The sequence below is a fragment of the Budorcas taxicolor genome, chromosome 3, assembly GCF_023091745.1.
Source record: "Budorcas taxicolor isolate Tak-1 chromosome 3, Takin1.1, whole genome shotgun sequence".
NCBI lineage: Eukaryota > Metazoa > Chordata > Mammalia > Artiodactyla > Bovidae > Budorcas > Budorcas taxicolor.
In genome coordinates this window covers 85908293-85934869 of record NC_068912.1, presented here as the reverse complement: position 1 = coordinate 85934869, position 26577 = coordinate 85908293, and the positions used below count along the sequence as shown (strand labels likewise).

The 26577-nt window shown below is 40.9% G+C and overlaps 1 protein-coding gene across 1 annotated transcript in view; it reads right to left on the bottom strand.

The window, feature by feature from the left end:
* LOC128045187 (cytochrome P450 2J2) overlaps positions 1-22237 on the bottom strand; it is a 37523-nt gene extending 15286 nt beyond the window's left edge. The window contains exons 1-6 of the mRNA XM_052637663.1: positions 22028-22237; positions 9004-9166; positions 6029-6178; positions 5485-5645; positions 3357-3533; positions 1517-1658 (exon numbers count right to left, since the gene is read on the bottom strand). Of these exons, the coding sequence (XP_052493623.1) occupies positions 1517-1658; positions 3357-3533; positions 5485-5645; positions 6029-6178; positions 9004-9166; positions 22028-22237 (1003 nt within the window). The remainder of the gene's footprint in view (positions 1-1516; positions 1659-3356; positions 3534-5484; positions 5646-6028; positions 6179-9003; positions 9167-22027) is intronic.
* Positions 22238-26577: the final 4340 nt, after the last annotated feature.

Below are 26577 nucleotides of genomic sequence, written 5' to 3'. Positions count from 1 at the left end.
CCAAACATCAACATGAATTAGCCATAGGTTTACCCATGTCCCCCTGCACCTGAACATCCCTCCCACCTCCCTCCCATCCCACCCATCTAGGTTGTTACCGAGCCCCGGTTTGAGTTTCCTGTGTCATGCCGCAAATTCCCACTGGGTATCTATTTTCATATGGTATTCTATATTTCCATGTTACCCTCTCCATATCTCCCACCCTCTCCTTCCTCTGCTCCCAGCCACACCCATAATCTGTTCTCAATGTCTGTGTCTCCACTGCTGCTCTCCAAATAGGTTCATCAGAACCATCTTTCCAGAGTCCATATATATGCATTAGTATACGATATTTTTCTCTTTCTGACTTACTTCACTCTGTATAATAGGCTCTAGGTTCATCCACCTCATTAGGACTGACTCAGATGCATTCCTTTTTATGGTTGAGTAATATTTTATTGTATATATGTACCACAGGTTCTTTATCCATTCATCTGTTGATGGACATCTAGGTTGCTTCCATGTCCTAGCTATTGTAAATATAACAGCAATGAACCCTGGTGTACGTGTGTCTTGTTCAATTTTGGTTTCCCCAGGGTATATGCCTAGTGATGGGACTGCTTTTTGGGTCATATGGTGGTTTTATTCCTAGTTTTTTAAGGAATGTCCATACTGTTCTCCATAGTGGTTGTATCAGTTTACATTCCCACCAACAGCACAGAGGGTTCCCTTTTCTCTACACCCTCTCCAGCTTTTATAGTTTGTAGATTTTTCAATGAGGGCCATTCTGACCAGATGATAGGTGATATCATTCTGACCATTCTGTGAGGTGATATCTCATTGTAGTTCTGATTTGCATTTCTCTAATAATGAGTGATGGTGACCATCTTTTCATGTATTTGTTAGCCATCTGTATGTCTTCTTTGGAAAAATGTCTGTTTAGGTCTTTTGCCAACTTTTTGATTGGGTTTTTGCTTTTCTGTTATTGATTTGTATGAGCTGCTTATATAGTTTTAAAATTAATCTTTTGTCAGTTGTTTCATTTGCTATTATTTTTTCCCACCCTGAGGGTTGTCTTTTTCACCTTGTTTATAGTTTCCTTTCCTGTGCAAAAGCTTTTAAGTTTAATTAGGTCCCACTTTTTAATTTTTGTTTTGATTTCCATTATTCTAGGAGGTGTGTCATAGAGGATCTTGTGATTTATGTCATAGAGTGCTCTGCCTATGTTTTCTTCTAAGAGTTTTATAGTTTCTGGTCTTACATTTAGGTCTTTAATACATTTTGGGTTTATCTTTGTGTATGGTGCCTATGTTTTCTTCTAAGAGTTTTATAGTTTCTGGTCTTACATTTAGGTCTTTAACATATTTTGGGTTTACCTTTGTGTATGGTGTTAGGAAGTGTTGTAATGTCATTCTTTTACACGCAGCTGTCCAGTTTTCCCAAAAGCACTTATTGAAGAGACCTTCTTTGCCCCATTGTATATTCTTCAGGAGGCCCCATTCTGACCCAGCCGAGGCCCACCCACTGATGTGCTCACCTTGGATTTCAGGGTACAGGGCCATGTAGAGCAGACCCCAGCGCAAGGTGGTTGACGTTGTCTCTGTTCCAGCAAAGAAGAGGTCCAGGGTGCTGTAGATAAGGTTTTCTTCATGGAAACTTGAAGCAGCATTGCCCTTATGCTAGAAAGCACAGTGATTATTGATTTATTCAGGTGGTTCTTAGTTGCCACAACACATGGGGCTTCATCCTAAAGAGAACGTGGAGAGACTACCCTAGGAGAAATATCTTTCCTTTTGGCTGTCTCATGAGGCAGAGATTTATTACTGGAATATCACTGCCCCTAGTGCTGGAAGCTTTTGTTAGCTTTGGTGGACAAAAAGGACAACTAATTTTTTACACCCATAATTAGGCAGAATCTATTATTACACTGGCAAACAGCCTTGGGTTCCAATATTAGCAACACCATTCACTATTTGTATGACTTGAGCAAGTTAGTAAACCTTTCTGTGCTTCAGATTCCTGTTCCACAAAACAGATATAACAATATTCACCTCTGAAGATGGAATTATGAATTATGTGAGTAGGAAAGGGCACATAGCAATTTTCAACGAATGTTTGTACCAATAACAGAAACAATAACTGAATTTCTCTAATTCTCATATCTCCCCATTAATCTTTTCCTTTTAGGTTAAACTTTTCTGATTCCAACAGTCATTCCTCATGGCACTCCAGCATCTTTACCACCTTCCTTCAATGTGTCAATGTTCCTCCCTGTGTGGTCCCACACCTGCACATCTTATAGTAAGTGAAGTCTCCTCCTCGTAAGAGAAATCAATGCTTCTATTAATGTTATCACAATAAGGTGAAGCAAGAGAGGAATTGGAAAGAAATCCATTCTGCCAACTCTGGGAATGAATAATCTGATGGGTCAAAGATGATGACACCAATGCAGTGATATGTTTACCAGAGGGATGACTGCTGCAAAGGCTTTACATCCCATTTGGCTTTTTTCCTGCTTCTTTCCTACAGTAACATTGAAACGTGGATGACATAGGGATGAGGGAGGAAGGCAAATGTCTCTCTCATCTGAGGCTAAACTCTGGCATCTGCCTCAGATTTACCTGTGTTCTGCAATGCGGAGCTGGGGGAAGGGGTAGGAGACTGGGCTTTGGTCCAACTAATAATTAAATAATACTTTTTTTTTCCTTTTATGTAAATGTCCTTCCGATACAGGTAGAGAATGGATTATGAAAAGGCAGTATTTGGTCTTTCTAAAGTCCTTAAGCCAAATACTGTTAAACCTCTGTCTTTATTTCTAATTGTTCCATCAATTTTGAGTTAATGTTATTCCTACATTCTGTGAAGTGCTGCCTCTATTTTCTTCCCCTGTGGTAGGCTGAATAATGACCCACAAAGAAGTCTATGTCCTTAACTCTAGAATCTGTGAATTTTATATGGCAGACAAAATTCTGTAGATAGATTGAAATAAGGCTCTTGATAGGAAAATTATCCTGGATTATCCCAGTGGGCCCAATATAATCACAAGGGTCTTTAGGAGAGGGAGGCAAGAAAGTCATAAAGAGCAGATGTGAAGATGGCGGCAGAAAAACATGCTATATTGATGGCTTTGAAGATGGGGGAAGGGGTCATTAGTCAGTCAAGGAGTAAAGGCAGCCTCTAGACTCTGGAAAAGTCCATCAGCAGTTTCTTCCCTAGAGCCTGGCAAGAGCCAGTACTGCCCCCACCTTGACTTGATAAATGTTGGTTGTTTTAAGCTACCAAGTTTGTGGTGACTTCTTACACCAACAATAAGATATTAGAATCCCTTCATTTGATCTTTAAGAACACTATTCAGGAAAACACTCAGGTCCCCTCACCTTTTCTGTCTCCTGGAGGTAAGCATCAATGAAGTCTCTTGCTTCAGCAGGATTCCAGTCTCTCTTGTGGTTTTCAATCATACAGGCAACAAACATCTTCAGTTTCTCCCAGTTACTGAAGAGCCTTTGGTGTGGACCCGGAAGGAAATTCATTATCCTTGGAAAGACATTGTAGAGCTGATGGAACAAATAAAACCATCATGGAGAAAAGGGTGGGGGTGACATTTTTCTACTTCTTAAGATAAGTCCATGGGTTTGCAAAGCATTGAACATGAGAGCGACTGAACAACACGCCAAGGAAACCATATTCTTTTTCTTTCTCTTTCATTTACTTCAGTTTAATCCTTTGAGTCAACCTTGACTCTTTTCTCTCTCAACCCTCTTATTTTCCCTCTGGCAAAGCATTTCAGCCCTCCATCCCAAACCCCTTCAGACCAATTTTCACTGCTCCATCTGCTTTGTCATCCTAGTACAAAGTACTAACATTTTTAATCTGGATTCTGTAGCCTCCAGCAGGTTTCCTGATGCTCTCCTTAACCCCCTTCTCAGCCTATCTTCCACTGAGCTGCCACAGAGATCATTTAACAGTTTAATGAGATCATTTCACTTTTTGACTCTCAACCTGCCAATGACTTTCCAAGATGCTTAGGCAGATTCTACACCCTTCTCCTGGCCTGAGCGCTCCACGATCTGGCCCCTCACCCTCCTGTTGCCTCCTCTCCTATCACTCCCTGGCATCTTACTCTCTCTTACTCTCTCCAGTCCAGCCCCTTTGGTCTCTGTGCAAACATAAAAAACACTGTTCTTGTTTAGGACTTTGTATTTGCTATTTCTTTCATCTAGAATGGTTTTCCTCTGAAATCTGTGTAATTCCAGTTGCTTAAGGTGCTACTCAAATGTCACCTATTTGGATCTGTCTTAGCTGATGATCCTACAATTAGCAGCACTTCTGGAACTCTCTTCCCATTCCTTTATTTTGTTTTATATTTTTCCATGACAATTGTCATTAGTATGTGTGTGTACATATATTTGTGTGTATTTGTAAAATATGTATGTTTATCTATGTATATGTATCTAACTATGTATCTACATTCCTATGTATCTAAATATCTATGGTAAATCATATGTGTATTTATTTGTCTGTCCTCAGTATGAGGTAAGCTCAATGTGGGTAAAATATTTTTTACTAAATACAGTAGTTTTGTATATATTTTTTTCTAATAATATATGGTAGAAAAGAGATAGCATAAGGTAATGGAAAGTTGTCTAGATTTCAAATGTGATAGCTTTGGGTTTGACAGTTAGGTCTGTTTCTTTCTAGCTATAGTACTTTGCTAATAGTAATAATAATGATGTGATCTGTATCTACCTAAACTAGCTTCTAATGTGGGCAAAGGTTATTTTCATGATCAAAGGACATGAGATCCATACCACACTTAACACAGAGCCAGTGGAATACTATGTGGATTTGTTTACACATTCCCATATCTGCTTGCATACATCAGGATGATCCATTTCATCTTTAAAGAACTGTTGTAAAAAAATAAATTAACTGAGATAAAGTATGTATAGTTGTCCATCAAAGTGCCTGGTCTACTTTGGATCTCTAAGAAATGCTTTGTACCCCTGCCCTATTGCCTCCTCCTAGCCTCCCAGGATTTTTGTTCCTTGGGAATAGTCAGCCTGGTATCCACTGAAGTCCCATAACTGAACTCAGTTTTCCAGTAATTGGTGCATATGTGAGCAGTAGCATCTAACTTTTTGTGAACCCACAGACTGTAGCCCGCCAGGATCCTCTGTCCATGGGATTCTTCAGGCAATAATACTGGAGTGGGTTGCCATTTCCTTCTCTAGGGGATCTTCCCAATTCATCTTCAGCATCACCTGCATTGGCAGGTAGATTTTTTTTGTTTAACCACTGAACCACCTGGGAAGCCCTCTTTGTCTATAGTCAATGTTCAACTATGTTACATAAAACATCAAATTCACAGACTGACTTCAGACATGTTTGTCAAAGTCAATTTTAAACAGTTATGTTAGCTTAAGAAAAAAGTAAAAGGAAGAACCCATCTCTGTCTGACATCAGCTCAATGTCCTTCTCCAAGGTAGGAAGTGAGAACCACCTCACCTGGCACCACAACGTTGTCTCTAGGTAGGTGACCTCATCCAGCAGCCTCAGCAGCTCCTGGAACTGATCATCCTGGTAGTCAAACCGCTCCCCAAAGGCGATGGAGCAAATAATATTGGAAACGGCATTGTTGATTTTGAAGTGAGGGTTGAAAGGCTGCCCTGGAAGCAGAAGAAGAGATAGAGACTTCAGATTGGTTTGTTCCTATTTTCGAAGTATATTCTACATGGCATATAACACACTGACTACAGAACTATATCTGAAACTGTGGTCCCAGCACCCTACATAGGTCTGACACACAGCAAGTACTCAGTCAATGCCTGGAAGTCAAATTGATGACCAGGATTTAAAACCAATAATGAGTTTTATACCCATCTTCTTAACACTCAAGCTCCATAATGGCAGTTCATGGTTAGCTGTTCACTGTTATCCCCTAAGCACCCAACACAGTCCTGGGCTCAGGACAGACATGCAGGTATTGATGAGCATCTGGTTAGTGAAAGCATGAACCACGGTCCCTGGACCTGTCCTAGGACCTGCTCACCGTTCTTCTCTCCTATTGCTTGGATGAGGAAGGCAACTTCTTCCTGTATGTGTTCCTCTAAGCTTTTCCTTCCTAAACCAAAGTTCCTCAGAGCTGTCAGGGAGAACCTTCTTTGCTCTTTCCATATGTGGCCATTGGACATGATCAAGCCTGGGAAAAAGAAAGCCAACATTATGAAAAGAAAGTCAACAAGACCCATGAGGAACAATGTATCTGACGGAAGGAAGGGGAAGGGCTTTAAGGAGTTTGAAACTATTCAGAGAAATAATCCCAAAGCAATGGATACAATGGCTAGCATTTACTGATTACTCATAATGACAGACCTTTTAGCATTTTTAATGCATTATATAATACTCACAGAACCTCTTTTGAGGTACATCCTATCATAACTGCCAACCCTCCCAGCAGTTTTGTTGAAAAGGAAACTGAGGTGTAAGAGATAAAATAAACTCTGCAATGTCACAGAGTTAGCAAGCAACTGAACAGGATTGAAATTCAAGTCTGACTCCAAAGTCCATTTTTGATGACTTGTCATATAAATATATGTAAATATTTGTATCATGCAACAAACTAAGAATGCACTTATGGATTAGACAAAATCCATATTCACAAGGTAAGTCCTTTAGGTGAGATCTTATCTAAGCCTGGCCTTAAAAATAAATGAATCACTCAAGAAAGCATGGAAGAGTGAAAAATCTATGCAGAGCGGACAACACAGGCAAAGGAAAAAAAATCCATCTTTGTGTGTTCAATCAATGATCATTTTTCATAACTCAGGAGAGGTCACCATCCTTTCATTTCTTTACTTCCAGAGTACCCTTCAACTCACTCTCATATCGGACTGTGGCCTCCACCATGACGAGGACATGACCTTCCCTGCTGCCCAGTCCAGGATCCTTTTCAACCTCACCATCATGTGTCAGCAGCATGAGGCACTTCTTTCTTGAAATACTCTCTTCCAATGGTGTCCAGGACACCACATTCTCTAAATTTCCCTCCTTTGTACTCTGACTACAGAGAAATTCCTGTATCTTTTGTTAATTCATCTTCTATTGAATTTTGAAATGATGGAGCTCTTCAAGGCTAGGTCTGAAGTCTTTTCTCTTTATCTATATTCCATGTTGAGGGAAACCTCATTCGTTCCTAAAATTTTAAATCTACTGATAGTTAGTATCTATTTCTGTCCCTCAGCACTAGACACATACACAAGTATCTGCTTGACTCTGCAGATTTAAAGGCATTTCACACTCAGCATATCTATAACTGAATTCATTATTTGCTCTATACAACCCCCAGGCCAGCCAACACTTGGTCCTCTTCCACATGTCCCCTCCTTCCTTTACCTACTCATTTGGGTGTCTACCTCAACACCTCACTCTCCCTCTGTCTGGGTCAATATGTCCTATTGGGTTTTCCTCCTGAGAAACTTACACACATGTATCTTCACAGTCACTCTCCTGGTCTAACCTGTTGGACTGCCATTTCTCACCACCTCCCTGGTCTAGGCTAGCACCTCCTCTCACCTAAAATGCTGCAATAGTCGCTTTCTCTCTTTATCCCATTCTTCACGTTGTAGTTTACAGAAGTCTTTAACAGGGACCATGTAAGGATGATGATCCCTTTCTATACTGCAACCATGCAGGAGCTTCCATTGTTATTAGGATAAAAAGCAACATCCTTAATTTGCATGAACTATTCCTGTTCGAACTCAGCAGCTTCATCTCCATTTAATCCCTATGCAGCAACACCGGCCACCTTTCAGTTCCTCCAGTTCAGTGTCCTTCTTCCCACCTCAGAGACTTTTCATACTCCATTCATTCCCTCCACCTGATAGTTTTTTCACTTTATGATATTGTCACTGTGTTTGCTTTTCCTGAGACTCAGGATATTAGATACTCCTAAGAAGTACATTGCGCTCTTATCTTCATAACACTAAGGTCTTAAATTGTTACAGTACCTGATACTGTTTTCCTGAATGAAATGTAAGTTACAGAAAAATAAGGACTTTGTCATTCTCCTCACTGTTCTGTCACTGGTACCTACCACCAGGCTTCATATGGCAAATAAGCACAGTGAATGGATGTAGAGTTAATGGGAAAAATATTTCAAAGAGAAATTGAGAAGCACCTGCATAATATGGTGCTTTCGTAGAATATATTTGAGCTTTTTGTTTAGATTTTTAAACGTGTGAATTTAATAATCATTTTAAGTATTTATGCTAAACCCCTCTTTTTTCTTTTCAGTGATTTTACTTATTTATGGCTCTGCTGGGTCCTCAGTGCTGCAGGCTTTTGTCTAGTTGGGACAAGCAGGGGCTGCTCTCCAGTTGCAGTGCACCAGCTTCTCACTGTGGTGGTTTCTCTTTTCGCAGAGCACAGCTTCAGTATTTGCACAGGCTTAGCTGCTCCGCGGTATGTGGGATCTTCCCAGAAGAATCCATGTCTCCTACACTGGCCGGCAGATTCTTTACCACTGAGCCAACAGGGAAACCCCAAACCCTCCTAACAAAAACGGAAGGCTCGAGATATCTTGTAAGGCACAGCCTTAACAACAGATCACAAGAAGTGAGACACAAGAAGGGATCACATAATCAAGAGGGGGAGGAAGCTGATCCACATCCATTTTCCTAGGGGAAGAGATCTGAGTGGAGAAAGAGAGCCTGAGAATTCATTGCCTTTCCTCCACTTAAAAACACATCACATCACTGAGTGAATGAGGTATACTTATTTATTAAAGCATCCAGAGTGAGTTCATGCAGGTGATGTCGCTTTGCCCAAATCCCTGACATTAGGGTGGACCCTGCCAGGTGCCCTGAGGAGTACCTTCAACAGGGAAATGTGGGCACTCAGCTTCCTTAAGGGGCAGGAACTTATGAGGGGCCTAGTCCCTGGGAGTGTTGGAGAATTACAGAAACAAAAGTACCTTTCACAGACTATAAGAGTATCAAACGTACACATCTTATACTAGAAACTTACCATTTTCCTTAAAAACACGTTCTCGAATAGGGGTTACGGGGCGGTTCACAAAGTTTTGGTCCTGGTGGACAAGGACTTCTTTGATTAAGGGCAATCCAGTTATAACAACTGAAGGCAAGTCACCGAGTTCCAGGCTAAAAAGGTTCCCATATTTCTTCACAAACTAAAAAATAGTAAAAATAGTCATAGAATATGCACATGTCTGTGTATCATGGAATGTAGAGTATGTTTGGCTGTGGGAGCTCGGATGGGGACAGGAAGGGTGTGTGTGTGTGTGTGTGTGCGTGTGTGTGTGTGCATCCATGTTATGTACCCAGGTTTGATGGGGATGTTTCTGTTTCCAATTCTCCTCTTCTCAACTAGCCTCAGGTCGAATCTACTATAGGACGTGGGAATCCCTTTTAAACATTCATTCATATGTTTGACTTCCTTGAATTGAGTATCCACCATTTGTCCTGAGAACAAGGCATAAAGATTTAACAAGATAAACAAGGTATCTAACCTCAAGTATCTTTGTGTCTAGTAAAGGGCAGAATTCAGTCCATGTGCCTTACCAGAGAAGGCAGAGATGTGGTTAGTGAACATGGACTTCTTAGTAAATCACATCTGCTTAACCAGGAGAGAATATCCTTTTCCTCAACATGTTTTAGGTGACAGAAAATTCATCATAAGGCTGGGAGAAGAGCATACTGATTCTGGAGCTGAGTGTAAGTCTTAACTCTGTGGCTGATTAGCTGTGAGCTCCAGGGAAAATTGCTTAGTTTTTTCTTCTTTTTTTTTGAGTCTCAGTTCCCCAGTTGTAAAGTGAGAAAATAATTCTTTCCCTCAAAGGACTCTATGGAGAAAAATGAGAACAGAAATGTGAAAGGCACTTTGTTCCCTGGTCCCTGGCAGATAGCCACAAGAGTCTCTGGGGAATGAATGGGCTCTGTGTGCAAAGGGATGTGGGTGTGCTTGTTCATGGTGAAAGATAGGACAAGAGGACAGAGATGATGTGGGGAGAAAGGCCCTGGTGGTCACAGACAACCACATCTACTGGGTGCCATGATAACTACCTTTCATGTTTTATCTCATTTAACCTACAACTGCCCTGCGGCAGTAATGATTTTCCTGGTCTTTCAGCAAGAAGTAACTTGGCCAAGGTTGCAAAGCTATTGCACGTTGGTGAAACTTTCCAGGCATTATGTAAGATTTAAGGATGAAGCCATTGACCTGGGATGGTGATAGGAACTTAGAGTTTAGTGGATGTGAGAGAAAGAATGTGAGACTGAGGGTGAGGGATCTGGGGGGAGAGGACAGGGAGAGAATGGAAGAGTGGGTGGGTGGGGCAGGAGTGTACACAAATGTGCAGGTGTGTGCAAATATGACTTGGGCTGCAGTCAACAGTCATTAATCAATGTCTTCCCTGATATGTTTACTCAAGACAGCAATCTAGATAGGCCCTGCCTCTGCCCTCAGGATGCAGGGCTGTGTCCTGCTGCAGGCTGTGGTATCAAACAGAAGCACGTATTTCCTGCACGTGTCGATGGCCCCATCTCCCCACCTGCCATGACTGATGCTCCCCCATGTCACTCCAAATGCCCTGGACCCCACTGCCCCATCAAAGCAGATACCATGGATTTAGTCTCATTCCACCACCCTGCTCCCATGCTAAAGGCCAAGCCTGAATTCAATCCTTCCATCGTTCTTTTGGTCCAGTCTTCCAGCTGTGTTTGCTCATCACCAGCACAGTAAGTCTGTCTTGTTATAAAGAGAAGAGCCAGGATTCCATCTGAGTCTGGTCTGCCTTTAAAGTACATGTCTTTGTTCTACGAAATGGCAGGAATGGGTCTCTTAAATCAAGACATTTTATTTCACTGTGCTGAATGCCTGGATGAACTTCTTAGGTTTTACTTTAGAAAGGATTTCTTGACTATTTTAGAATATACAGTAAAAATATTTTGGGAATGGCTGAAAATCTCACTTTAAACTAAAGAACTCCTACTGACAATGGATACAATCTGGAACCTCACTCAGCTTGTTCTTGGAAGGGATTAGGTATTCCATTAGTGTTTACTGAAATGAACTTCTACAGAGTTCTATCACTTAGAACTTTCTGCCCAAGTATATTTCCAGTCCAACAGAACTAGATCAAACATTTTTATGGTGTGATCAACAGTGTAAACGTGGATACATCAAATGACCTCCTGCAGTCCTGTACCAATGATGGTGATGTCTACCAATTCGTAAGTAACCATGCCAGTCACTGTGCCAACGGCTTTACTTGGAGGTAAACGTAAGTCCCAGTGTCATCTGAGATTTTGTAAGATAGAGAATACACTTCAATGTACAACAATAAACAAGTTGTTAAGAAAGGGACAGTATAAGGGAAAAAAGAGGTTAAAAATAAGGCTGTTGGTCTCCTACACTGTTGGTGGGGACGTAAGAAGGCCCAGTCACTATGGAAAACAGTACAGCGTTTCCTTAAAAAACTTAACAAAGTGTTGCCATATGACCAGCAATCCTCCTCCTCCATACTTTTGGACAAAACCATAACTCAAAACAATACATGCACCCTTATGTTCACAGCAGCTCTATTCACAATTGCTGAGACATGGAAACTACCTAGATGTCCATCGGCAGATGAATGGCTAAAGAAAAGGTGGTATCTATATACGATGAACTATTACTCAGTTATAAAAAGAATGAAATAATGCCATTTGTGGCAACATGGATGGACCTAGAGAATGTCATACTAAGTGAAGTAAGTTAGAAAAAGACAAATACCATACGGTATCACTGATATGTGGAATCTAAAATATAACGTAAATGAAGTGAAGTGAAGTGAAGTGAAGTGAAGTCACTCAGTCGTGTCTGACTGTGACCCCATGGACTGTAGCCTATCAGGCTCCTCCGTCCATGGGATTTTCCAGGCAAGAGTGCTGGAGTGGATTGCCATTTCCTTCTACAAAACAGAAACAGACTTGGACATAGAGAACAGATGTGTGGTGGCCGAGGTGGGGCATGGGAGACGGATGGAGTGGGGATTTAGGATTAGCAGATGCAAACTATTATACATAGGGTGGAAAAACAACAAGGTCCTGCAGTATAACACAGGGAACTATATTCAATATCCTGTGATAAACCATAGTGAAAAATAATATCAAAAAGAATATTTATATATAAATAAGTGTATATATATATAAACTGAATCATTTTGCTGTATAGTAGAAATTAACACAGCAGTGTGAAAAAGGTGGTTCAGGAGGCTAAAACAGGCTTAAGAAATGAAAACAGAAAAATAAACAGAAAAGGAATAGCATAGTAGCTATAAGAGGCAAATCAAAGTGATAGGTTACAGGAAATTTCATATGAAGGATAAAATTCCCACATGTAAGATTAAGCACTTAAATAATAAAATAGAGCAAAATAAATGTTTAGGACAAAAAACTTAGAAGTGTTGAGTTGTTGAGACAAGACACTGAACCATGAAATATAAAGTTGAGGAAGATACTACTTTATCTAATTTCTTAAACCCAAAAACCAATAGACAAAGACACAAAAAGAGAAGAGGAAAAAAGGAAGAGTGCACCAATTCTTACTCCCACTAGCAGTGACAGCATCTGTGCTCTAATACTCACCGGCAAGTGTGTGTGTATGTGTGTGTGTGTGTTTGGAGGCGGGCTGGACACAAGGAGGACTAAGATTCTCTCTTACTTATTAAATTATATTTCAAAATGTGTCACTCAATGTATTTGTATTGCTTTTATAATTAAAAAGTGCTTCTATCCAATAAAGCACAAAAAAGAAACATAAGGACATAGGAAATAAAACTTCATGGCATTTTATACAATTTTTTAAGCAATAAAATCATTTGAATATAGAGTATGTCATGGATCTGGTAAAGGAAAATCCTTTACATGTGAATACATTTATGCATAAATGCAGTTCACCAGTCCCCTGAGGTCCACAAACTCCTGCTAAGAATACTGGTCTAACTGGTAGTTCTTGGGATTATATTAGGTTTCTGAGAACAGCCTGTGGAAATCAAATTCAAGTTCAATCCAACACGTTTTTATGAACTGGTTTGGAGTTGTCAGGTACCTTCTGACATTGCTATATGTGGGGGCAATACACAGACCACTATGCAATGGTGTTTTCCTGAAGTGTCAAAGCTTCCTGGGGAAGGCTGACTGCAGAAAAAAACTAATGCATAGAAGATGATATATGTTACCATTCTGGGGCAAGGGGTATGAAGCTATTGAAAGAGGAGAACAACTTCCACTCAAGATATGGGAGAAAGTGTCCAAGAGGACATGATATTTGGGCCAGACTGTAAATGAAGGTCAGGGTACCGGCAAAAGGACATGTATTGTGAAGGCAAAGATTTTAGACTGTGGGAACGGCATACACAAATGCAAAGACAGGGAATCATGGGCTTTCAGGAACAAGTGAGCTCTCTTTTCTGACTACAGTATAGGTTCATTAAAGAGCACAAACCCTATGGTAGGTCAAGGCCCGTTGCTGGGGGTATAGGCCCTGAAGTTTAAGATGCCCCCAATCTAATGGAGCATACAGATAAGTAAACAGTTCTTATTAGTATTACCATTCTATACAATAAATTATCAAATGGGGGAAAGTAGGGAACACATAAGGGGGCCAGAGACTAGCATACATTCCTGGAAACAAACAAACAAACACCTTTTTGTTTATGTAGGAAGAGGGGAAACAAGCCTGACAAGATACTGCGAACTAGACCAAGAATATCTTAATGTCAAGTGAAATAATTTGGATCTTGTTTTGTTTCTAGCTAGAAAACTGAATGAAAGGTAAGGGCTGCTGCTGCTGCTGCTAAGTCACTTCAGTCGTGTCCGACTCTTTGTGACCCCATAGAAGGCAGCCCACCAGGCTCCCCTGTCCCTGGGATTCTTCAGGCAAGAACACAGGCGTGGGTTGCCATTTCCTTCTCCAATGCATGAAAGTGAAAAGTGAAAGGGAAGTCACTCAGTCGTGTCCGACTCTTCGCGACCCCATGGACCACAGCCTACCAGGCTCCTCTGTCCATGGGATTTTCCAGGCAAGAGTACTGGAGTGGGGTGCCATTGCCTTCTCCGGAGGTAAGGGCAGTGAATGCTTAAGAACATGGATTTTGAAGTTATACAAATCTGTATCCAGCTTCTGCTTGTTACTTTCTATGTGGTTTTTGCTTTAGTTATTTACCTTCTCTCTTTCCCAGTTTTCAAATCTATAAAATGGGGGCTATTACTAGTTTCCATCTTTGGGATGGTGGTGATAAGTAACCACAATACTAAAATAAATAATAAAATTATTTATTGTTATTGATATATTTGAGAGTGTATTTTAGCAAAATGACTCTGGTTAGATCTGGACAAAGGAATGGAGAGGAAGCAGCCAGAGAGTAGATGGATGAAGCCCATACAGCAATCAGGCCAGACAAGTGATGCCTGGTATGCAACCAATGACTGGTTTTTCCTTGAATCTGTTACTATAAGTTTTTGAAGAAGGTGGGGGTGGGTGGTAGATATAGGAAGACACATCAACTATGCACTAAGCACCTTGGTAATAAACTGATATTCAGGAACTTATTAGGTTCTTATAATAATCCTATAATGCATTCTTTGTTTTCAGAAAAAGAGGCAAAGAGATAGCACAGCTGATGGGTATAAAATTGAGCTCGTTATAACTCAGTTTGTCTCATCTTTAAATGAAAGCTTATGAAGATATTATCTCTCTTCTTCTGAGTGACAGACTCCCTAAAGATTAGTTGGCCACATGACATCCCAATTAAAACCCACATTTCCAAGCTTCTCCAGGTGAGGCCAGTGAGACACCTGACAATGGGAGCAGGGGTTATATGTGCATCTTCTGGGTGATGTTCTTACAGGAAAGTTGCTTCTCACCACCTCCCTCTTCCCCTTTTCACGGAATGGACCTTACGCACGATGATGTCGTAGGATGAGAACAATAAGACAGAAGGAACTGCGGTTTCTAGATGACCTTGTGGTACAAAGCAGTCTTCCAATCCTGGTCTTCTGGCCTACATCTGAACTTACTTGTGTGAGAGAGATAAATTTCAATTTTTTTTTTTTTTTTTAGACGATTGTATTTTGGGGCCTTTTTTATTACAAGCAGCTCCATGTATATACTCACTAATACATTTATTTACCTTATCTACGGTTCTCCCACTTCAGTCCAATAAGATTTTCTCTTACTTAAAAACATGCTCCTACAATAAGCCATGTAGCTGTGGTACAGAAAGTTCAGAAAAAGGAGAAAAAATAAGAGTGGTTCATGGTTCCCATCATGCCATATAAATTGGCCAGTTTCTTCACTGCCCTCTCACTTCATTTTACCTGATGTCACTTCCCCCATTTAAAAATCTCCTGTCTACTTTACTCCATATAACCTCTTGCCTAAGATTCCTTTCCAGTTCAGCCAAATTCAACATTCTATAGGAGCTGTCCCCATTGCTTCCCATTCATAGTGATCCCACATAATGACATCTCACCTGGTTTACCACAAAGTTTATACCATACATTTCATCATACACTGTTTTGTACTGTGTCTGTCATATGATAGTTCAGTTCAGTCACTCAGTCGTGTCCGACTGTTTGCGACCCCATGAATTGCAGCACGCCAGGCCTCCCTGTCCATCACCAACTCCCGGAGTTCACTCAGTCTCACGTCCATCGAGTCCGTGATGCCATCCAGCCATCTCATCCTCTGTCGTCCCCTTCTCCTCCTGCCCCCAATCCCTCCCAGCATCAAAGTCTTTTCCAATGAGTCAACTCTTTGCATGAGGTGGCCAAAGTATTGGAGTTTCAGCTTTAGCATCATTCCTTCCAAAGAAATCCCAGGGCTGATCTCCTTCAGAATGGACTGGTTGGATCTCCTTGCAGTCCAAGGGACTCTCAAGAGTCTTCTCCAACACCACAGTTCAAAAGCATCAATTCTTCAGTGCTCAGCCTTCTTCACAGTACAACTCTCACATCCATACATGACCATATGAGGAAAAACCATAGCCTTGACTAGACGGACCTTAGTCAGCAAAGTAATGTCTCTGCTTTTGAATATGCTATCTAGGTTGCTCATAACTTTTCTTCCAAGGAGTAAGTGTCTTTTAATTTCATGGCTGCAATCACCATCTGCAGTGATTTTGGAGCCCCCAGAAATAAAGTCTGACACTATTTCCACTGTTTCCCCATCTATTTCCCATGGAGTGATGGGACCGGATGCCATGATCTTTGTTTTCTGAATGTTGAGCTTTAAGCCAACTTTTTTCACTCTCCTCTTTCACTTTCATCAAGAGGCTTTTTAGTTCCTCTTCACTTTCTGCCATAAGGGTGGTGTCATCTGCATATCTGAGGTGATTGATATTTCTCCCAGCAATCTTGATTCCAGCTTGTGTTTCTTCCAGTCCAGTGTTTCTCATGATGTACTCTGCATAGAAGTTAAGTAAGCAGGGTGACAATATACAGCCTTGACGTACTCCTTTTCCTATTTGAAACCAGTCTGTTGTTCCATGTCCAGTTCTAGCTGTTGCTTCCTGACCTGCATACAGATTTCTCAAGAGGCAGGTCAGGTGGTCTGGTATTCCCATCTCTTTCAGAATTTTCCACAGTTTATTGTGATCCACACAGTCAAAGGCTTTGGCATAGTCAATAAAGCAGAAATAGATGTTTTTCTGGAACACTTTTGCTGTTTCGATGATCCAATGGATGTTGGCAATTTGATCTCTGGTTCTTCTGCCTTTTCTAAAACCAACTTGAACATCAGGAAGTTCATGGTTCATGTATTGCTGAAGCCTGGCTTGGAGAATTTTGAGCATTACTTTACTAGCATGTGAGATGAGTGCAATTGTGCGGTCGTACGATAAGCACTTTATAAATGTCTGTTGCATAAATGAACCTATGAATAAGCCAATTACCCTCTACCTATAGCATGAAAAGTCAGATAGCATCAGTAGAGAATAAGTATATGAGTCAAATAATCATGTGTCCAAGGCCTTGTTTGGCCATTACCTAGGCTGAATAACTTAGCTTAACTGCTTTACTATTTTCAGCCTGTTTCCTCAGTGGTAAAATGGAAACATCAAAAGATTCCTAACTTGTGTTCCTTTTGTAAAGATTAAATGAAATGAATCCACAGACAAGACCTAGCAGCTAGTTAATGTTAAGTGCCTGCTCTGTTGCTCAGTCATGTCCAACTCTCTGCAATCCCTCGACTGTAGCCCACCGGGCTCTTCTGTCCATGAGATTTTCCAGGCAAGAATACTGGAGTGGGCTGCCATTTCCTCTTCCAGGGGATCTTCCCAACCCAGGAATTGAACCCACATCTCCTGTGGCTCCTGCATTGGCAGGCAGATTCTTTATCACTGAGCCACCTGCAAAGCCCTGTTAATATTACAGCAGATAGTTAATGATAGGTACTGGTAGATAGGTAAGTAAAGATATATAGGTAATGATAGATAATGATAAGTGCTTAATGTTTCCAAATTGCTTGAATGCAAATTTAATTACAGCCAAATCACATTATTTAAACTCTATTTTTTACAACCAGAAATATTTAATTGCAAACTTATATAAAATAAAACAACACTTCTGATGAAAAATCTTTTGCCAGAGATAAGGCCCTAGGCTCAGTATCATCCTTGGCCAGTTTTATGATATGAGGCAAATCATTTAACCTCTCTAGTCATATCTATCTTAATAGTAAAACAAGGGCACAGATCAAGTTTCTGATTTCAGACAAGAGTGAGTAAAAGCATCCCATTTTACTCCTCCTCAGCATCATGATACTAACTGGCACATAAAAAATTAACACCAATAAAGCCCTGTTCTTTGTAGCTAATGAACCAGATAAAGAGTGGTCCACCAGGACAGAATATACCATAAGAGATGTAACCCTCCCCCATCCTGATGGAAAGCTACAGTACTAACGATGCATGAAAACTTGCCTTCATCCTGTCTCTGCATCCTGTCTTCATCCTGCCTCTACAGCAAGGCGGTACTTCTTCCCTACTGAGTTTGTAAGCTGAATTGTAACTATCTCACCCCTGAACTGCAGAAAAGAGACTCCTTGAAGGAGTCAGTGGGCAAAATCCTGATTTCTACAACTCTACAAAAATAAGGAGGTACCCATATTCCATGGAGATAATATGGTTAGATTACTGACTTTTCCCCACCCCCTGCAGTAAGGAAGTGGCTACCCTACTCAGAGGGGCCCCAGTCTTTTGTCCCCATCCTCATTCTCTCCAGCCTGCACCGAGGAGAATGTGGGTTAGAGTCCTATTGAGGTAAACAATATATAAGTGGAGTAGACCAATACAGCACTGCAAAGGCTTTATAACCTAAATTGATACTTGAACCACAATTCACAAAAGTAAACATTCTAAACATAGGCAGGTTGACTATCTACAAAAATAAAAGAGTCATGTAGCAAAATACACAAAATGTCCAGAGTATAGTCCAAAATTACTCATGTTATCAAGAACCAGAGAAATCTCAAAGTGAATGAGTTGAAACCAATACTGAGATTATAAAGATGCTGTAATTACAGATTAAAGACTTTAAACCAGCTATTGAAAACATGTTTTGATAAACAATTACACTCTTGAAAAAATTTTAAATAGAAAATCTTAACCAAGAGCCAGAAAATATACACATGAACAAAAAAGAAATTTTAGAATTGAAAAACAATAACTAAACAAAAACTCATTAGAGCAATTCAATGGCAAAGTGGTAATGACAAGATAATCAGTGAAACTGAAGATATCAGCAGGAAGTGTCCAATCCGAACAACACAGAGAAAATAGACTGAGAAGAGATAAAAAACTGGGCTTCAGGGACTGATATTAGAATAGGAGAAGATCTATCACTTGTGTCATCAGTGCCAAAGAGTACCAGAAGGAAAAAACATGGACTTGAAAAAATATTTGAAGGAATAAAGGCTGAAAAATTCTCAAATTTGGTACTAGTAAAACTGACTGAGGCAAGAAGTTGTGAGTGAACCCAATAAATCCAAAGAATTCAACACTAAGGCATATAAGTGAATTTCTGAAATCTAAAAACTAACAAAACCTAGCTTTCAAAGCGTGTAGAGGAAAACAATTCATTACTTATGCGGAGCAACAGTTCAAATTACAGCAGATTTCTCATGAGGAACCCTAGTTCCTAGGCCAGAAAGAAGTAGCACTACATTTTCAAGGGTTTAATAAAAGAAACTGTCAACCTAGAATTCTATATCCAGTGATAATACACTTCAGAAACGAAGATGAAATAAAAACATTCTGAGATGAAGGAAAGCTAATTTTTTTTCAGCAGACCAGTTCTAAAAGAATGGCTAAAGAACATTCTTCAGAGAAATGGGTGAACACAGTAGACTAATCTTCTTGAATTTAACACACTGTGTTTGACAGTTAAAAGAAAAATTATAATACTGTCTGAGGTGGTTCTCAGTGTATATAGAGATAATATTTAAGATAATTTATATATTACAAAGTGGGGGAAGGTAAAGGGACCTAAAGAGTTTTAAGATGTGTGTATTCTACCTGAAGTGGTAAACCATGATACTTACTGAATAAGTTATGTATGCATAGCATGTAATCTTTACAGCAAGCATTTAAAAAAAACAATACAAAGAAACATACTCAAAACACTATGGATAAATGAAAATGGAGTTCTAAAAAAATATTCAAGTGACCTACAGAAAGAGAGGAAAGGAGAAAAAACAAAGAGTAAAAAACAAGATGAGTGAAAAAACAAAGTGAAAAATAGGAAACAAATAATAAATTGGCAGACTTAAGTTTTAACAAATCAATAATTACATTAAATATAAATGATTTAAACTCATCAATTAAATGTTTGATATTAGAAGCATGAACAAAAATTTACCCACGTATATGTTTCAAATATAATGATATAAGCAGGTTAAAAGTAAATAAGTAGAGAAGCATATACTATGCAAATATTAATCAAAAGAGAGCTGAGAGCTGGTGTGGCTATACTATATCAAATAAAGTAAAATTCAGGGAAAGAAAATTACCAGAGAAAAAGAGGGACATTACCTAATAATAAGATAACAAATTCACAAAGATGACATAACAATTTTAGTGCATATGTGTGAATTTAGTGCATTTAGTGCAGCTGTGAAACACATACAAGAAAACTACCAGAACTGAATAGATACACAGAGAAACCTGTAATTATAAGCTGCAGGCTTCAACAAGCCTCTCCTAGTAACTGATAGAATTAGTAGGTAAGAAGTCAACAAGGGTTCAGGAGCACTAAACAACTGATTCATCTAATAAGGTCTAACTGAGATGTAGTACAGAACATTCCACTCAACAAGAACAGAATGCATTTTTTTCCAAGTATGTATGGACTCTATCTTGGGTCAACTTTAACATACTTTTTTCAAAGTTGAAATCAGTTATATTCTCTGACCATAATGGACTCCAACTGGAAATCATTAACAGAAAGAAAACAGGAAAATCTCCCAATACTTGGAAGTTAAATAACATATTTATTAAACAAAGGTACAGGCTTGGACTCCTTAGAAAACACCCTGATGCTGGGAAAGATTGAAGGCAGTAGGAGAGGGGATGACAGGATGAGATGGGTGGATGGCATCACCCACTCGATGGACATGAGTTTGAGCAAGCTCCGGGAGTTGGTGATGGACAGGAAAGCCTAGCGTGCTGCAGTCCATGGGGGTCGCAAAGAGTTGGAAATGACTGAGCAACTAACTGAACTGAACTGACAGGTTAAGGAGACAAGCTTTAAAATTATGGAGACAAATAGTCATTTAAACGGTACCAACTGTGTATTTCTTCCAGAAAGTTGATAAAAACCTTCTCTATCTGAACTTGAGTTTATATTACAAACTTGTGTTTAAAGTGCTCCAGGCATTCAAGGGGAACTGTTATTTGTTGGGAACCTATAGTAAGCGGTGTTAGTATTGACCATTCACTGTTTTATTTAATGTTCGCAACCATCAATCACCGTGCTCTCTGTCAGCAAGATACCTAGGATCAAAGGCAGGGAAGCAGCTGAAGGTGCTTGAGAAAGTGCTTTTATGCTGGAGGAAATATTAAGGAATTCAGAATCGCCACAATTAGGGAGCCCTGATGGGAGATGATTATAAATAAATGGAAAGAGGTTACAAGAAGGGTTCCAAGTAGCTCCCGGCATCTTGCGTGCCAAGTCGCTTCAGTCCTGTCCGACTCTGTGCGACCCCATGGACTGTAGGCTGCCAGGCTCCTCTGTCCATAGGATTCTCCAGGCAAGAGTTCTAGAGTGGATTGCCACGCTCTCCTCAAGTAGCTCCCTAAGGAACAAGAACTCTGGGAAGCAGCAGGGATCACTAACAAAATCTAAGCAAAGGAGTGACATTTAAAAATGATGAGTGAGTGTGGACTGCTGGCTGAGGAGGCTAAATGTGAGGGGGCTCAATCCTTGTGGAGTTTAGGAGCAATTCAGTCGAAAAACGGTAAGGATTTAGATAGTATTTATCACCATTTTACCGAGTGGCAAAATACGGGATTTTTTTCCCCAAGGATAATATTAAAAAGATAAACTGATCATATTATAAATAGAAAGTCCCAATAGTATGTAACAAGGCCTTCAGTTAAATGACTTAGAGAACGCATCTTATCTAACACACTCAATAGTAAACAGTTAACGATGTTTCACCCAGGGAAATCACGGGTGGTGTAATCATGCCAGTCACTGAGGAAAAGAGAGAGGTTCAAAGCAGGGTGTAGTCGGGTGCCCGCTTCAGCCTTCACCCCGCATCTTATCTAACACATTCAATAGTAAACAGTTAACGATATTTCACCCCGGAAAATCACGGGTGGTGTAATCATGCCAGTCACTGAGGAAAAGACAGAGGTTCAAAGCAGGGTGTAGTCGGGTGCCAGCTTCAGCCCGCTTCAACCCCCATCCTCCCGCCCTCGGTACCCGGAATGGCCCCTGTCCCGCAGGTCAGGGTCAGGACGCGCGCGGGCACCTTCGCCCGCTCCTACCCGCTGGAGCGACAGGTGCCCCTGCTCAAAGTCCAGTTGGAAGAAGTTGCCTACGAAGGGCAGGCGCGGGGGCCCCGGCGGGTAGTTCTTTGGACGCTGCCTTTTGAGGAGATCACTCAAGAGGAGAAAGACGACGGCCCCCAGCAGGACAGTGCCAGGACGGAGCGCGGTCCAGAGGGCAGCCGCCAGGGAGCCCAACGCCTCCAACATGGCTGCGCTGGCGCAGCTTCCGCGGTCCAAGCCGGCCGAGGTCCCTGCGGGGCTCTGCCGCCCAGCTGCCAGCACCGCCCTCCTTCCCCGTCTGCCCCGCCCCGCCCCGCCCCTCCGGGTCTGTCTGTCTGCAACTCCACTCCCCTCGCTGCCGCCTCGCCGCCCCTCTGCTGCTAAGTCGCTTCAGTCGTGTCCGACTCTTTGCGACCCCATAGACGGCAGCCCACCAGGCTCCCCCGTCCCTGGGATTCTCCAGGCAAGAACACTGGAGCGGGGTGCCAGTGCCTTCTCCTCTGCCCCTCTAGGTTGCCGCAGAGCTTGATCTGCTTGGGGCTCCTGGCTCTTTCTCAGGCCCCGACTCGCCCCACCGGGGCCCCTACTCCCCTGTGTGTCCACCTAGCCCTCCTACCGCCCACCAGGTGCCTGTGGCCAGGTTCCTAGGAGAACGGCAAAGGTGTTGGAAAAGGCCCGGCTAGAAGCGTTTTTATTACTATTTAGAGAGCCCGTCTCTTTGTGAGAGCGTCGGGACTCTTGGGTTTATGATTTCAGTGCATCTCAGAGAGCGCCGCGGACATTTGAGCTCTGTTTCAGTCTCCGTCTCACCTAAGCATTGGAACCGCGCCTGATAATCAGGAAAACAACAGCACGTGATATTTCTTGGGCGCATGCTACTTGCCAGGTACTGAGTCCCCTTTAGATGAGTTGCTTAATTCTGACAAATTTATGCAGCTTGTAGTTGCTAACAGAAGTTGAATTATGAATTCTGTGGTGAATAAATGAATCCAGTTTACATGCCGCACATGTAAAGGAGGCCCTGTCTTTTGTAACTTTTTTTGAAGGTTAAGAAGCACTACATCACAGCTCTTAACAGTGAGCCTAGTCCTTAATAGGTGTTTAATGAATATTGGAGGGAGGTGTCTTAGTCCTTGTCTTTTTTGGTTTGCTCAGTGAGATTCTTCCTCTGAAGCCTCAAGATGGTGTAGAAACAGATTCCAAACTTCCATGCTGTCCTGCGTGCCTACCTGTATCTTACCATTTGTGCGATACACAAAATATGAATCATAGTTCCAGAGGTGCATAGCACACACTCAGATTTTCGACATATGCTTAAAATGTTTCTCTAAAAAGAAAAGAGCACTCAAGTCACTTTTCTATCGTCCAAAGTCTATAGGGAGATATTAGTCACAGCCTAGTTTTTATCCTTCCAGTCCATAGCGTCCTGTTTGACCAGAGTTGTTATGCATCCATGCACTGTTTGTTTAAAAGTTTTTTTCTTTTTAGTTGTGCTAGGTCTCTGTTGCCTGGCACAGGCTGCTTCATCGCAGCATAGGGGCTCTCTCTAGTTGCAGCGCACAGCCTTCGTTGTCCCAAGGCATCTGGGATCTTCGTTCCCTAAGCATTCCTGGCATTGGAAAGCAGATTCTTAACCACTGGACCACCAGGGACGTCCCATGCGATGCTTCTAACATTTACATGAATGCTGTTTTTATTTTTAAATTTTTCCCCCTTTATCACTTTTCAAAGTAAGCAGTAGGTTTCCACAGTATTACCAAGAGTAACTGACAAGTATTTCTTTGTGGTTCAGCCTCTCAGTCATGTCCAGCTCTTTGCAACTCCATGTGTGGCAGCAGGCCAGGCTTCCTTGTCCTTCACTCTTTCCTGGAGTTTGCTCAAACTTAAGTCTATTGAGTCAGTGATGCCATCCAACCATTTTACCCTCTGTCATCTGTTTTTAAAATAATTCTTCTACAATCAATATTTTTCTCAGTATTTTGTGTTTGAGATCTATCTGGGTTGAATTTCGTGGCTTTAGTTTATTCACTCTAATAGTTCTTTTATTGGTGTGCTGCAGTCCACGGGGTCATGAAGAGTCAGACATGACCTGGCCATGGAGCAACAACAGAAGTTCTGTCACTCCCCTACAATTTTTGTAGGGGTATAATGGACATATAACACTGCAAATGGTAAGATTTCCTTAAAGATATCTATCTATCTATCTATATATATATATCTCACGTTTTAAAAATTCATTCATCCATTGATGGGTGTTAGATTATTTCCATGTTTTGGCTGTTGTAAATAACGCTGCAAACAATATGGGCACACCATCCTCTTTTGTATTTTCATTTTATTCAGATAAATACCCAGAAGTGGAATTGCTGGATCATGTGCTGGTTCTGTTTATACACCACAGTTTATTTGCCCATTTCCATATCAGTGGACATTTGTTATCTCCTTCTTTCTGGATTTTCTTTGTTTTTGTCGTTTGTGAGTTTTTTTTGGGGGGGGGGTAGGGTGGGTAGGTTCTTTGTTTTGTTTCGTTTGCATTTATACAGTGCTGCAAGTGAGACTGTGCATGTGCTGGAATGAATGATGTAACATTTAGTATTAGATGATCTCTACTAGCTTCTCATAGACTTTGTATAAATCAAGTGCTGAACTTTACCTCTAAGGTAATGGTTTTCATATATTTATAATATGTGATTTATACTGACTTAAACTTCTATATGCTATCTAGGTTGGTCATAACTTTCCTTCCAAGGAGTAAGTGTCTTTTAATTTCATGGCTGCAGGCACCATCTGCAGTGATTTTGGAGCCCCAAAAAATAAAGTCTGACACTGTTTCCACTGTTTCCCCATCTATTTGCCATGAAGTGATGGGACCAGATGCCATGATCTTCGTTTTCTGAATGTTGAGCTTTAAGCCAACCTTTTCACTCTCCTCTCTCACTTTCATCAAGAGGCTTTTTAGTTCCTAAGCTGAGCGCCGAAGAATTGATGCTTTTGAACTGTGGTGTTGGAGAAGACTCTTGAGAGTCCCTTGGACTGCAAGGAGATCCAACCAGTCCATTCTAAGAGAGATCAGCCCTGGGTATTCTTTGGAAGGAATGATGCTAAAAGCTGAAACTCCAGTACTTTGGCCACCTCACAGGAAGAGTTGACTCATTGGAAAAGACTCTGATGCTGGGAGGGATTGGGGGCAGGAGGAGAAGGGGACGACAGAGGATGGGATGGCTGGATGGCATCACCAACTCGATGGACGTGACTTTGAGTGAACTCTGGGAGTTGGTGATAGACAGGGAGGCCTGGCGTGCTGCGATTCATGGGGTTGCAAAGAGTCGGACATGACTGAGTGACGGAACTGAACTGAACTGAAACTTCTATATGAAAACATTAAGAATACATCTTTAAAAACAAAGATGCAACTTCAACTTCTAATTTGATTTATCATTGGTTTCTCTGAAACAAGGTCTCTAAGCTGTGATTAATATTTTTTCATATAATGAGTACTCTCAGGATACTGTGTAGCCAGTGGTAAGTGCAAAGGGAAAAAAAGCGTTTTCAACCTTAAGACTTTATTATGATCAGTGTGACCTTTCCTGGTTGAATATTGTTCTCTTCTTGTTCATTAGGTCAAAATAAAAATCAGCACAGGTATTTTGTTCTTAATATATTAAAATATAATATGACTTAAAAAGCTTTTAGGTATAATGTCTATTTAGATCTGCCCGTTATTTAAACTGAGTGTTTATTTTGATGATAAAGCCTCATGTTGTAGTTGTTCAGTCACTAAGTCCTGTCAGATTATTTGTGACCCTATGGACTGCAGCATTCCAGACTCCTGTCCTTCACTATCTCCTTAAGTTTGCTCAGATTCATCTCTATTGAATTGGTGATTCTATCTAACCATCTCATCCTATGCTGCCTCCATCTCTGTTTTTCTTCAGTCTTTCCCAGCATCAGGGTCTTTTCCAGTGAGGCAGTTCTTCTCATCAGGTGGCCAAAGTATTGGAGTTTCAGCATCAGCATTAGTCCTTCCAATGCATATTCAGGGTTGATTTCCTTTAGGATTGACTAGTTTGATCTTGCTTTCCAAGGACTCTCAAGAGTCTTCTCCAACACCACAATTTGAAAGCATCAATTCTTCAATGCTCAGACATCTTTATGGCCCAACTCTCATATCCATACATGACTATTGGAAAAAACATAGCTTTGACTAGACTGATCTTTGTTGGCAATGTGATGTTTCTGATTTTGAATACTCTGTCTAGGTTTGTCATAGCTTTTCTTTCAAGGAGCAAGTGTCTTTTGATTTCATGGCTTCAGTCACTGTCTGCCGTGGTTTTGGAGCCCAAGAAAAGAAAACTGTCACTGTTTGCAATTTTTCCCTTTCTATTTCCCATGAAGTAATGGGACTGAATGCTGTGATACTAGTTTTTTGAATGTGGAGTTTAAGCCAGCTTTTTCACTCTCCTCTTTCACCATCATCAAGAGGTGCTTTAGTTTCTCTTCACTTTCTGCCATTAGATTGCCATCATTTGCATAGCTGAGGTTGTTGA